The 13596-nt window shown below is 38.3% G+C and overlaps 1 protein-coding gene across 3 annotated transcripts in view; it reads left to right on the top strand.

The window, feature by feature from the left end:
* col21a1 (collagen, type XXI, alpha 1) overlaps positions 1-13596 on the top strand; it is a 42965-nt gene that overhangs the window by 12254 nt on the left and 17115 nt on the right. For all 3 annotated transcript variants that reach the window (XM_060871890.1, XM_060871888.1, XM_060871889.1), the window contains 6 exons: positions 108-161; positions 2574-2627; positions 2844-2897; positions 2975-3028; positions 4420-4473; positions 8717-8761. In XM_060871890.1, the coding sequence (XP_060727873.1) occupies positions 108-161; positions 2574-2627; positions 2844-2897; positions 2975-3028; positions 4420-4473; positions 8717-8761 (315 nt within the window). The remainder of the gene's footprint in view (positions 1-107; positions 162-2573; positions 2628-2843; positions 2898-2974; positions 3029-4419; positions 4474-8716; positions 8762-13596) is intronic.

The following is a 13596-nucleotide window of genomic DNA, read 5'->3' on the forward strand; positions in this document are numbered from 1 at the left end:
CCTACTTGTTTTTGCTGTATCGCATTAAAAGGTAGAAAAGATCTGACATGATGCTTGAATGTGTGGTTTTTGTGATGTATCTTTTGTGATGTACCCCATCTATGCAGGGTGAAAGGGGTGTCCCAGGGTTACCTGGCCCTCCAGGCGAACCGGGTGAAAAGGTAACTTCTGCATTTTACATAACATCTGTATCCACACACATTACATTGCCTACCCTATGAACCTATGCAGTTCAAGACTGACAGCAAAAAAGACAGGATACAAACTGCAGTTTATTTATGCAAATAAATTAACTAAACATTCACTATGTCCAGGCATAATGAAACATATACAGTGGGGCAAATAAGTACTTGATACACTGCCAATTATTCAAGTTTTCCCTAATTACAAAGAATGGAGAGATCTGTAGTTTTCATCATAGATACACCTCAACCGTGAGAGACAGAATCTTAAAAAATAATCCAGATAATTGTATGATTGTCTGATTTATAAATAATTTATTTCCATTTTATTGCATGAAATAAGTATTTGATACAACAGAAAAATAGAGCTTAATATTTGGTACAGAAACCTTTGTTTACAATTCCAGAGGTCAGACATTTCCTGTAGTTCCTGACCAGGTTTGCACACACTCCAGCAGTGATTTTGGCCACACAGAGTTTCAGGCTCCCTCCATAGATTTTCTATTGGGTTCAGTTCTGACTAGCTAGGCCACTCCAAGACCTTGAAATGCTTCTTATGGAGCCACTGCTTAGTTAACCAAAATCTCCCCATACATCCTTCCCTCAATACCGTGCAGTCGTCCTGTCCGCTTGGCAGACAAGCACCCCCAAAGCATGATGTTCCCACCCCCATGCTTCACAGTTTGGATGGTGTTCTTGGGATTGTACTCATCCTTCTTCTTCCTCCAAACACTGCAAGAGGAGTTTATACCAAAAGTTGTATTTTAGTCTCATCTGACCACATGACCTTCTCCCATGCCTCCTCTGGATCATCCAGATGGTCTTTGGCAAACTTCAGACGGGCCTGGACATGTGCTGGGTTAAGCAGGGGGACCTTGTGCGCGCTGCAGGATTTTAATCCATGACTGTGTAGTGTGTTACTAATGGTAACCGTTGAAACTGTGGTCCAGCTCTCTTCAGGTCATTGACCAGGTCCTCCCGTGTAGTTCTAGGCTGATCCCTCACCTTTCTCTGAATCATTCATACTTCATGAGCCGAGATCTTGCATGGAGCCCCAGTCCGAGGGAGATTGACAGTAATCATCCATTTTCTAATAATTGCAGTGACAGTTGTTGCCTTCTCCCCAAGCTGTTTGCCTATTGTCCTGTAGCCCATACCAGCCTTGTGCAGGTCTACAATTTTGTCCCTAATGTACTTAGACACTTACATAAATACTTATTTGACCCACTGAATAGGTGTCTTCTTATTCTTATAGACAGAAATTCTCAACGTTCTTAAAAAAAAAAAAAAAAATCAGGGGAATTAGTTGCTTCCCTTCTAGCAGACCAAACATGGAATTGACAAGTGTTTAAACAGGGAAGGAACAGTGGCCAGACCAAGTAAGGAAGATGGAAAAAAAGGTGTGGTAAATAGTTGTGTCTGTTAATACAATGGAAAATGCAATGCTGGAGCCTAGTTAAATCCCTCTAAGCCACCAGCTGCCAGTACCCAGGCAGGTCACTTGCACATATGCTCATTTAGTACTAGATGACAGAAAAGCAAATGAAATAAAACAGCAAAATTAGATAGAAGACATTCTACAACAACCCAGAACACAAAGCCAGTTTTGTACCAGGGAGAGGTGTGAAAACTCTCTAGAGTTTCAGAAGCTTCAGGGGAGCCCACCATTGTTCCTGAAAATAGGCGATCAAAGATAGGCTGCTTTTCCCCTGGAATGGTGGAGCTAGATAAGAGCTGATCAGTGACTCCAGAGCACACTGTTCACAGGGCATCACTGTCTAATGCTAAACAAAAGCATCCAACCGTTTAAGATCCAATTGAGATACAAACCAACTGTCTAAACTTTCTAAAGTATAAAGCCAGACAGGGAAATAAGTAGGCCGAGGTCCCCAGGAGGATTCTTTTCAGATGATTTTTTTTCAGAGAGAAGAGAGAGGTTAAAATCTGGATCTAGAAGCTTCATCTTTTTTAAGTGTCTGCCGTTCTACATTATTGGTTTCTGACCTTAGATCATAATTTGTTTTGTTCATCCAAAAGGCATTAATACATGCCAGGTACAACAACACAGGAAAGTATTTTACTTTACATGACTGCAAACCAAAAATTCATTACAACTTCCATCAAAAGATATATATGGTACATATTTCCGATTAGTGTGAAGGCTAATTCATTAAACATTTTTATAAATATAGTATTTAATTCACAAATCTTCCTGACAAATCTGGAACTATAGCCTATATGTATTAGTCAAGAAATAAAATTAATACATAAAGTAATAAAGTAAAATAATAATACATAAATACATGCAAAAATTACTTTCAACCTTAAAAATGTTTTACATTTTTTATTTTTTTCCCCTCAATAAACTTGTTCTTTACCCTATTTTCTAAGGGGACAACTGGCTCTCAAGGTGCACAAGGAATGTCAGGCAAAGATGGGCAACAGGTACAAATTTAATGACCTTCATAAGTTGATCCCATAAATGAATGTCGAATGAAATTGTCTATGGACAACATAAAACTGCATGGCCATATTTTATCCAGGCATCGTGTAGGATTTTGAAAGTCTTAGTATGCATTTTAAAAAAAACTAAACTAAACTAATCTCTCTATATACGTGAACTGTGTTTTTCAAAGTTTACAATTTTTTTCTTTATTACAGGGTGAAAAGGGAAACACCGGCTCTGTGGGCCCACCTGGATATCCAGGGCAACCTGTATGTGTACTGTTTTCTCATTTTTGCTTATGTTAGTAGTTTATAAGCATTAAGAATGTTTGTTTGTTTTTTAACAGGGGACACATGGAAGAGATGGGAAAGATGGAAATCCAGGAGTGGCTGGGCAAAAGGTCTGCATTGAGCAAAAGTTCAAGAGGAAAAGCATTAGCATGTTTGGATATTAAATTGCATCTATAATTCGAGAGCATGGATCACTGGCTTTCTTTGCCAAGGCCAGTTTGCATGAAATTTACTACATTAGTTTTGTAAATTGAATATAGCATCCCTCATTCATTCATGTCTCAGAATTTCCTTCTTAATTTAGAATTTTGCTATCTATCTAAAGGCGTTTTCAATAGGGGAGATTTGAATTTTTATTTTTTTCTTAGCTTAGCATCAATATAGGAAGGTGTCTACATTATAAAATCAGGGACATGAGTTTCAAAGCTTTACTGGATCTCTTTCAGTTAATTCATGCCTGTCAACTTCTCTAGCTTGCTAACTACTTTACCCAGCTTTTCTACAAAAATATTCCATTCAGCTTGTTACACAGTGATTAGGATGACAGTAATCCTATTTGGTAACTGGCATCGCACTAAATTGGCGAGAGGCAGTTCCAATGTCTACTGCACATGCTACAACTCCGGTTTTGATTTACGGGAAAAACTCACGCAGGGTTTACTCAGAAGTGTGCAATAAAAGAAAAAAAACATTCAATTAGTGCATTGCTGAAAAGTCAACAGAGTATTCACAAATTCCATCCTCTGTTTGATTCGAACCTGGACAGGAAGCTACGTATATCCATTCACTGGTATGTTTTGCTTATCACACTCATGGAAAGGTTCTATCTAAGCAGTACCTCTCCCATATGATTGTGGAGACCATCTTCTATTTCAGGAGCATTCCATATAGAGGATGGCTACATTAGCAGTAGCAGATCTTGGTACCATTTTCTTTGGGTTCCTTTCATCCCCCATTTGTGGCCATAACTGTTCAAGGTATGAAAGTATGCCTTTGAATATCTGTCATTCCAAGTGAATCAATTGGATGATAAGCTGTAATTGTGTGGTACATGGAGAGGAATGAGGTAGAACAACTGCACCACACACAGACCCATAAAGAACAAAATGCTGAATTTAGGAGAGACAATAGTAACAAGGAGCATCCATCAGACATACTTTATAGGTGGAAAGAGAGGGGTCTTCAGACTTGTAAAGAAATGTTCGGTTCTACACCTCTTTCATGTCCTTGGTCATGATGTTAACCAACAGGGCAACACTGGGGCAACAAGAACATCACCAGTCAACCTGTCAATCACCAGTTAAATTTTGAAAAGTGGGTGTGTTCAAAAGAAAAAGTGGAATGTGTAACACATCTTGATGGAAAGTCAGAAAACACAAATCTCAAACACAAATGTCTTCAGTGTATAACAAAAACAAAAGAATTGACTGCTCTTTCTTCGTTGCTGGTCTAGAACAGACAATGTTTATTATATCCCTCTTTTTAATTTTTTTTTTTTAAGGGTGATGCAGGCGCTCCTGGGATTCCTGGTCTAGATGGAAGACAAGGACACCCTGTAAGTATATTCTAAAATATTTCATATGCAAGAAAAAAAATATTTGAATGGTCTTCAGTTTACATAAAAAAAAAAAAAAAAAAAGCTCGGAACATAATATCCTAATAACAGGACCTACAACAAGCCAAATTACACATCGTTTCTACTTGACAGTTTTCCTAAAATAAGTGAGATTTAGAATCTTTGCCTGAAAGGTTGAAATCCACGGTGGTGTCTATGCAAATTGTTTAATTTAGCACCTGCAGTAAATACAGAAATCCCATGGTTCAAAGTCAGTTAGAGAATAACAGTTGTGCGTATGCTCTGAAGTTTCAGTGATTTAAACCTGTGGAAACCCTTTTTTGCCATTCAAAAATAACAATTAGGCAATATGAATGTTTCTCAAATGTATAAACAGTCTTAGCAAAACAATATTAAAAGTTGGTTATTGCATTCCTCTCGAGCATTTGATCATTTTCTACTTTAGTGCTCTTTTCTTCTGACATTACAAGCACTGTTTGTAGAACTCTACTTGACTCCACAGGACTCTGTAGTATGGACTCATTTTACCCATGTGAACACGATTAGTACATGACCTGCTGGGACTCATGGAAAAACTAAAGGAAAACAATGCAATGGCACCTAAATCAATTACTGTACAGCAGCACTTTTTAAAGTCCAGTACAGGGTGTACCAGAATCGCATGCTGGCTCAGAGCTGAATCTGGGCCAAGCCCCTCAGTCTGAACAGCTTTGTGCCTGGTTGTCATTCGTCTTGCCTCGTATAAGACGAGCATTAGGATGTCTACACCTGGGAGATTTTTCCTACTTTCAACTCCACCAGTTTTGGTAGTGTCTGGGGAAGGGGCATGGAAAAAGCTGTAGCAGCCGTCCTGGAGAAATAGGTTTTAATTGTACAATACAAACACTGAATGCACTCTTGTGCATGGCACCTGTAAGATCAGGGGATGCTATTGTGCAAGCATATTAAGGCAGCTTTCATGCAGCAGCTGTTGCATAAATGTTTACTTAGCTGAGAACACATCATGTGAAAGAATCTGAGTAAAGTATTTTTCTAACAGGAAATAATAGCTGTTAGAATAAAAGGAATACACATTCATGCAGAGTCCTGCTGTTCCCTCTAGTGTTTGACTGGTTATTGTAGAAAAAGCAGATGAAAATGATGCCACACGACATGAGATTTATGTTTATTTGCACTGTTTATTAATTGGCACCTTCATCCAGAGCAAAGTCTAAGTCATTGGGCTAAATGGCCAGTTGAAGACTAAGCACAAACAATGGCATCTCTCTATAATGGGACCAATAATGTATTACTGCCTGTATAAAAAAGACCAGGCACCACCAGCTACCAGGGGCCCTAAAAGCCCTCTGTGATCCCTGTCCCATTTCAAAATAATATCCTAATTATAAGCTACACATGATGTTACTGGAACCTCCTCAAATGAGAGATGTAGGGATTTGCATGCTCTGGCAAGAAGCTTGCTTCTCTTGTATTTGTAGCCAGATGACTCTGGAATGACCCGGAGGCTGAATATGTTTTTTTTTTTTTTTTCAAAATCTTATCGCCCAACTTTGTTAAGTAGTCTGCTGACCTTAAATGGTCGCTGCAGGACCGGATGGTACTTATTTGGTACTCAGACTAACTATTCAATAGGGCGTAAGATTGGGTGTATTCATTAGGGTGTAACATCATTAAATATGCACATTTGCCAACAGCATATAAAAAGAGAAGAAAAAAAAAAAAATCATAATTCCAAATTCACCAAAGACATTAAGGAAAATTAAAATAAAATTAAAAGCTTATAAAAGGTTTCCCCTTCCCCACTTAAATTACTATACCATTTCTCAGACAGCCGAAGCAAATCCGTACTCATTATTTCAAACTTTACCTGGAAGTAAAAAGGCCTCGCTGTTTTTACATCATACATTGAAGAAAGTTTCGAAGGGTTCTTCTAAACATTAACTAACCATCATTAATCAGTGATTAATAGTTAAATTAGTTAAATAGTTAAATTCAGCTAATAGAAAGAAATCCTTTGTCGAGAATGAGCACAATGGTTCAGTTATGCAGCTACTGGCTGGTTATATCTAAATGCACAAGTCAGAAGTTTAAGCATGAATGTGCAAATATTTATCCCAGAACTCGATACAGGCAAGAGAGGGCAGGTGGAACAGCAGCAGAGCAATCAAGAGTTGCAATTTAATTTGACAAGCCAATGGTCTGAATTAATGAAGGTTGCCCACATGTAAACCTTACAATATACGGTAAAGAGGCTTACAGTGTTATGTGCAGATGCTGTACTCAGTATCTCTACACAAGTGTCACAGGTATTAAGTTAACATTACAGATACAGAGTCAATAATGTTGTTCTTATCAAAAGGGGACTTCATTAGATGTTAATTGTCTGCTAATGAAAGAAAGAGTCCTCCTTCTTTGTTCGTCTTGTTGAACTTTTGTGTATTTACATGATTTATGAGACATGTCTTTTATAAAGTAGGATTCAAATCATTAACTAAAATGATGTCTCCAACATCCATGCATAAACTCATTAACACAACTAACCCTCCCCATCTCGTTTTCCTCCAAAGTATTGTTCGGCCCCTTGTTTCGCATGCCCTTGAAGAAATGGAAAGTACTTTATTTTGCAACATGTTTCCATGTTCATTTCCTAATCCCTGCAGAGCAAATCCAGACCAAACATCTGCTTTAGCTTATCATGGAAAATATAGCAGAGAGTAATTTCAAGGTGGCTTTGTTGGATGCACTAAATTATAAAGTGTTTGTTTACTTTTCTCTAAATTCACTGAACACTGGATTTATTGTTTCTCCCGATTAAAGCCCCTCAGGATATCATTAACAGGACTACTTCTTAATAAAAAAGAATAATAAACAACTATAGTAAAATTCAAAGTTAACATAAAATAAATATTTTGAAAACAATTAAATGCAGCTTCTTACTTTAGAAAAGGATTTTATTCCGATCATTTTCTCAACACAAGACGCGTCACCTTTGTTCCCCAATTACCACAAATCGTTTTTTAAAAAAGTACACCCAAAGTACATCGGAGCGGCCAAAACAGCGAAGCAGCTCATTTTTCCCCCCCAGACATTAAGCGGTCAGAACATAGCTACGCTTACAGTGTCAGCTCATTTCAAACCCATATAATCAATTGTGGAAGACTGATATCAAACAGCATGTTAAAATCACATGAATAAGCATAGAACAACCTGAGGTCAACTCTCCTCTCCTAAATGCCCATATAAAGCTCTAATGACAAAAAAGTTCTATATTTTCTATATTTGTTCTATATCTACATTTTCAAGATTGTTCAATACTTTAAGTGGAAACCATGAAGAGATGTTCCTAGATAAATAAAATAGCTGACACGGGCATTAGGGAACCTAATCAATCAGAAACAATTCATGGTGAGGGAAATGTTTCCAACAGATACGGGGCATGCACTGGTATCACAGGAAACATGGATTGCTTGGGAATACTTCAAAGTCCTAAAACAACTTATTGTGCCAAGATCAGATTTCATTGCATAACATTATTTAGAAGATATAGTTAAGTGTTTTAGTAACTTTACATGCATCTGATGTGCCCTTCTGTTTATGCATTTTACAAATATAAGTGCTTGCAACATAACACATTTAGTGTTTTTAATACTACTATATTAACTCTTACTATTAGACTACAGAATTATATTAAACTATCCAAGACTCAAGATAAACGATAGACATCTTTTAAAGTTACCCGACATGTTTAACCTTCAAGACTCTTTAGATTTAAACATTCGTTTTGATACGAATTACAGAAGAAGTCCGTGTCTCCGGAGCAATCTTTTTGATTAGTCGTCTTTCTACACATTCCCTAGGGCTTCTGACTAGTCATTTGTGGTGGACATTCATCCTGTTTTATGTTGGCATTAGCATTAAAACAACATCCTGTTAAACCTATTACTTTCTCTGACTGGCAAAGCTGCAGGAGCAAATTTCATATATGATTAATTGTGACAGCCAGAGGAAAAGTTCGTTCCAGAAACCATGCATGTTTGTGGCATTAAAGGGAAAGGAAATCCCAACACTATCCTAATGTACAGTATGACCGGATGACAATGTAGACCTCCTACACACACTGACAATAGTATCTATCCTTTAAAATTGCATGATATCATGTGTTATTGCAACTACTAGTTTATTAGTCAAACTATGGCTTAAAAGAATCTGTTACTGTTTTCAGGGACTGTCAGGAATGCCTGGAGGTGAAGGTCCAAGGGGTTTAAAGGTCAGTTTCGATGCTTGACAGTATCTTTGACGTATGTTTGAAATACTATGACTGCATCGCTGAAATAACCATTTATATGTACACACATACATAATCCATTCTCACACTGGAGCTGTATTCAATTCCACCAGATGCCGTTTGTAAGCTTGTCCAATCCACATCACACATTCCTTCCCTGCCACTGGCCCGACAGAGCTCAACTTTTACAGAGGAAACTAACAAGCAAACCTGCAGTGGTGTCTATGAACCATAACAGATGGTGTGATATTTCATATGTAACTTGCCTTACTGTCAGAATCGTTGGGAATGAATGTTTATCTGCTGCATTTAACAAACACACTATATTCACATCAACACCCAATTTCCCCATTTTATTACTAGATTCCCCCCCCCCCCATACTTGATATCACGCTAAAGCGAGAACCATTAATTACTCAACAACAACAAGAATGACTAGGAAACATTGTTCTGTTGTTTGCGCCTGTGGACACACTGAAGTGATTGGCTAAACTGATTAATCACAGGATACAACTGGGTGATTACCTCATTTCTGCCTTTTTTAAATGTTTTTAAAATGCAAATTTTTGCTTCTTGTGCAACCTTTTCTTGCACCTTATGTACTTGCTCAGCTTTTAAAGAAAATATGACAAATGTAAGATTCTATTCAATACAGTAGTCAATATCTTTGGTATTTTAGTCCCATCCTAATATGTACAGATGTTCATGTACTGTAGGGATACAGATTATGCCACCTTTATTTTTTTGCAAATTAACCAGTAAACCGACCAGTAAAGTCCCCCCAGAAATATGCATCGAATTGTCATAACATTACAACCACTGACAGCAAAAGAGAATGAGATTGATTTGATCTCTTTACAAGGGCAACCATTATAGGGTGGGACATCAAGTGAACAGTCAGTTCTCATAGATACTGGAAGCAGAAAAAAAAAATAAAATGGGCAAGCGTACGCATCTTAGCAACTCTGACAAGGACCAAATTGTAATTTCTAGTCGACTAGTTTCTGGCATCTCTAAAATAACAGGTCTTGAGTAGTGTTCTATATGCAGTGGCCAATACCTACCAAAAGTGGTCTAAGGAAAGACAGCCAGTTAACCAGGAACAGGGTCATGGGCGCCCAAGGCTCACTGACGCATGTGGGTAGCGCAGGCTAGCCCACATTGTCTGAAACATTAATGCTGGCTACGACGGGTGGTAGAACACACAGTGAATTGCAGTTTGTTAGTTATGGGGCTGCCTAGCCACGTAGACTGGCCAAAATGCCCATACTGACCCCTCTACACCAATGAAAGTGACTAAAATGGGCATATGAGCATCAGAATTGTACCATACCGCACCCTGCCACACTGCAACAATTGATCAGGAATGGTTTGAGAAAGATAAAGAATTCATCTATGATGACTAACAGATATTCACCTGAATGGAACCGACTTTAGACAACATTGTGACAAGTTGCCCGGAAGACATCTTAAATGGTTTGTTCAGGGAAGTTGTGTTAGCCTGACATTCTAGATAGAGCTTAAAAAGGATCTTTGCTTGATGGTTTATGTTTGGAGCTTACCTTTTCTCCAAGCAGTCCAGGCTAGAGAGACTTCCTTGTGTCTTGATGGCTTTCCTGGGCACATTGTAGTGGAGACCATTCTAGAACCTGGAATTAAAACACTGTTAAAAAACAGCATGCTAACTATAAATTGTTTGTAAACCATGAAAGTGTCAGCAAGCATTGTACCTTCTTTGACAGTGTGACGATTGTTCTTCTGGATATGGTCACGGACTTGTGTCTGTGAATATCTGCATCTTTAAGTCTTGTCTCGTCATGGCCCTGGGTGTAGCATCCTGTGCGACAAGGATGCCGTATCCTTTGGCAGACTTTGAGGCCTGTGTCTTCATCCAGGTTGTCAGCTCCCTTCCTGAAATACAAAATGATGTTGAAGTCCATATCCCCCATTTTCAATCCTGAGTGGTAGCTTTGACTAAGGATTATTCCAGATCAGGTCAAGTGGCTTGTTGTTAAATGGGGGAATTACATGTGAGCTTCATTCAAGTACAAATGTAAGAGTTCACAACTTCGGTCTGTGACTAGAAATGTGTGTTCTGTCTAGGAGTAGCATTTTTCAATACATCACTGAGTGCAAAGCTTGTGCAATGATTTGTGTCTGCCTGAGAGCGAATGGCCTATAGGACTAGAATCCAATTTTGTGTTTTACTTTGGATCAAAGACATGACACAACAGTACCATCAATCCAGCCATCCATCATGTTTCATCAGGTGTCAGTGAGGTGCACTGAAGGTAGAAATGTGTTCTATGAATCACAGTGCAGTACAAGGCTTCTGGTTTTATGCAGATCCTTCGGATTGCTGCTTGACTTTTTATGCCAGCTGAACTCTCATCTGTTGGGGAAATGAAGCCAAGAAACTCAAGATGTGTGTTAATTTAACTCACTTTTCTGTTGAGTCAGACCATTGTCTTTCAGCCATTAGAACATAGCTTTGAAAGCATCTTGGGACACCAGACATTGTTGAATTTGGGAAATTCAGGAGTATGTTGGCAACAGAAGAGAGGCTAACATTTAAATTGTCTAAATTGAGAAAAATGGAGAATGCTGTCATGGTGGATCTGAGGTTGCTGGTAACTGGCAGTGAGGTCAAGCTGGGAGAAAACCATTGCATCAGTGAGGTCATGACAATCAATGTTGGGTGATTATAACATTCACACAGTATGTCTAACTTTGTGTTGTGAGGACCATATTCTATATGCCATTGATCTCCTGCTGAACCTTTCTCAGCCGATCATGTGCAAGATAACTGATGACTTTCTGATAATCCTTTGTTTGTAGGCTGTGCTATTTGCTGAGGGATGAGTCTTTGCCAGGAGTCTGCTGTGCAGGCATCTTTCTTGCATGAGTGACAATTTGGCATAGCAGATGAAATTTTTAGAAGCTTTACACTGTCTGGCTTTAGCTGGCCAATTGCCTTGATTGCATTTCCCTCTGAAGTATCTGTATAATGTTTGGCGTCCGTGCGTTCATTTGCATGCAAGTAGACTGTTAGTAGTTCTTAGGTTCATATACTGTAAGTACATTGCTTTTATGTGAATTAGAATAATCTGTGTGTAACAGAGCAGTTAAAGTAATCTCTGGTCCTCAGCACTTAACATGACATACACCCTTGAACTGGTTGTGCCTTAATCTCTATATACCTTACTGACATGGCAAGTCTTTACATGCAATTTGGTCTTTGACTGCATTGAAAAACTGAACTGGTGCATAACTATGCAGTGATGGATGCATAGCTGACACCAGAGTCCTTATCACCAGTGTGATATTTCCATTTTCCTTTTAGGAAATAAACTGTATGAATAGCTGTGCCGTTGACGTTCGGTTTCTGGTGAGCCACAACAAAGACTGCATCTCCAAGTACACATATCCCCCCCATAATTATTGTTCTATTAAAACTGTCGAACAGACGTGTCAAATAAATAAATAAAACAGTTAAGCAGGCCTATAACATGAACTACTCCTCTTAAATGAGTTAATTAGCAATAACCTGAAAGGTAAATCGTGAATGTGCAAATAAACTGTACTACAAAATAAGATGAACATGCTGCAATTCACAACCCAGCTGACGAATGATGGTTTTTCTTTAGTGCCCAATATACCCCACCATAAACATTTCAACATTTTTTCCACAATGCAATAGACTTATTTAGGAAATCGCCTCATAGGGATTACATGTAAATATATTTAACTTGCTAGTAAAACAATACATCGTACCGCATTTTGCAAGTAGCTCGTTTTCTTTTTTTCTTCAACTCACTTATCTTCTTCAAGACTAACTCAGATTATTATATCATTTTAATGGCAGAATTACTATTTTTATCTCCTTTTTAGCAGGTAGGTTCTGTCCTATAACAGTATGTTTGAAACACCTACTGTAGGGGGATCAACCACTATCATGTAAAAATATTACCAAAGAGACTGTAGAAACAAACGTTGTGAATCTTTACACAAGACAGTATATTACAGTAAAACACCTGACCCTTCATGAAATAATCCAATTAATCAATTAGTTGGCAACAGCAACACCATGCATAAACTCATGCAGATAGAAATCATTATAAAAATGGGAGCATCTGGATTTGGAATGTGGTAGGGTCGTTGGTGCCAGGCAAGCTGGTTTGAGTATTCAGAACTGCTGATCTAATGTGATTTTCTAAAGTTTACAAAAAATAATAATCCATGGAAGCCGCAGTTTAGCAGGCAGAAATATCTTCTTAATGAGAATGGTCCATGGTACATGCATGGTGAGCAGAAAAGCTACAGACGCCGTCAAAACTTGTGGAAGATGGGATATAAAAACAAAAGACAGCATCAGGTTTCACTGCCATCAGCCAAGAACAGGAATCAATTGGGCAGTTTAAGATTAGAAAAAAAATGAAAAATAAATCTCATTTTCTGTTGCAACATGCAGATGATGGAGTAAGAATTTGGCATCAACAGCAAGACTCCATTAGACCCAGCCTGCCTTGCATCAACAGTTCAGGCTGCTGGTGGTGTGGTTTACTTTATACACATATTGGACCTCTTAATACAAATCAAGCCTTGGTTTGAATGCCACAGTGCGTCTTTAGGAGTATTGTTGCTGAGCACATGAACAGCTGTATAGTCACAGTTCACCCGTTTTAGAATAGCTACTTCCAGCATTAGAACGTCACAAAGCATCTTAAACTAGTTTGATAAACATGACAGAGTTCAGTGTATTCTGATGGCCACCAGATCCTGTGGTACAACGAAAGATTGCACAGTTTGCAAATCTG

The sequence above is a fragment of the Tachysurus vachellii genome, chromosome 6, assembly GCF_030014155.1.
Source record: "Tachysurus vachellii isolate PV-2020 chromosome 6, HZAU_Pvac_v1, whole genome shotgun sequence".
In the NCBI taxonomy this organism is placed as follows: domain Eukaryota; kingdom Metazoa; phylum Chordata; class Actinopteri; order Siluriformes; family Bagridae; genus Tachysurus; species Tachysurus vachellii.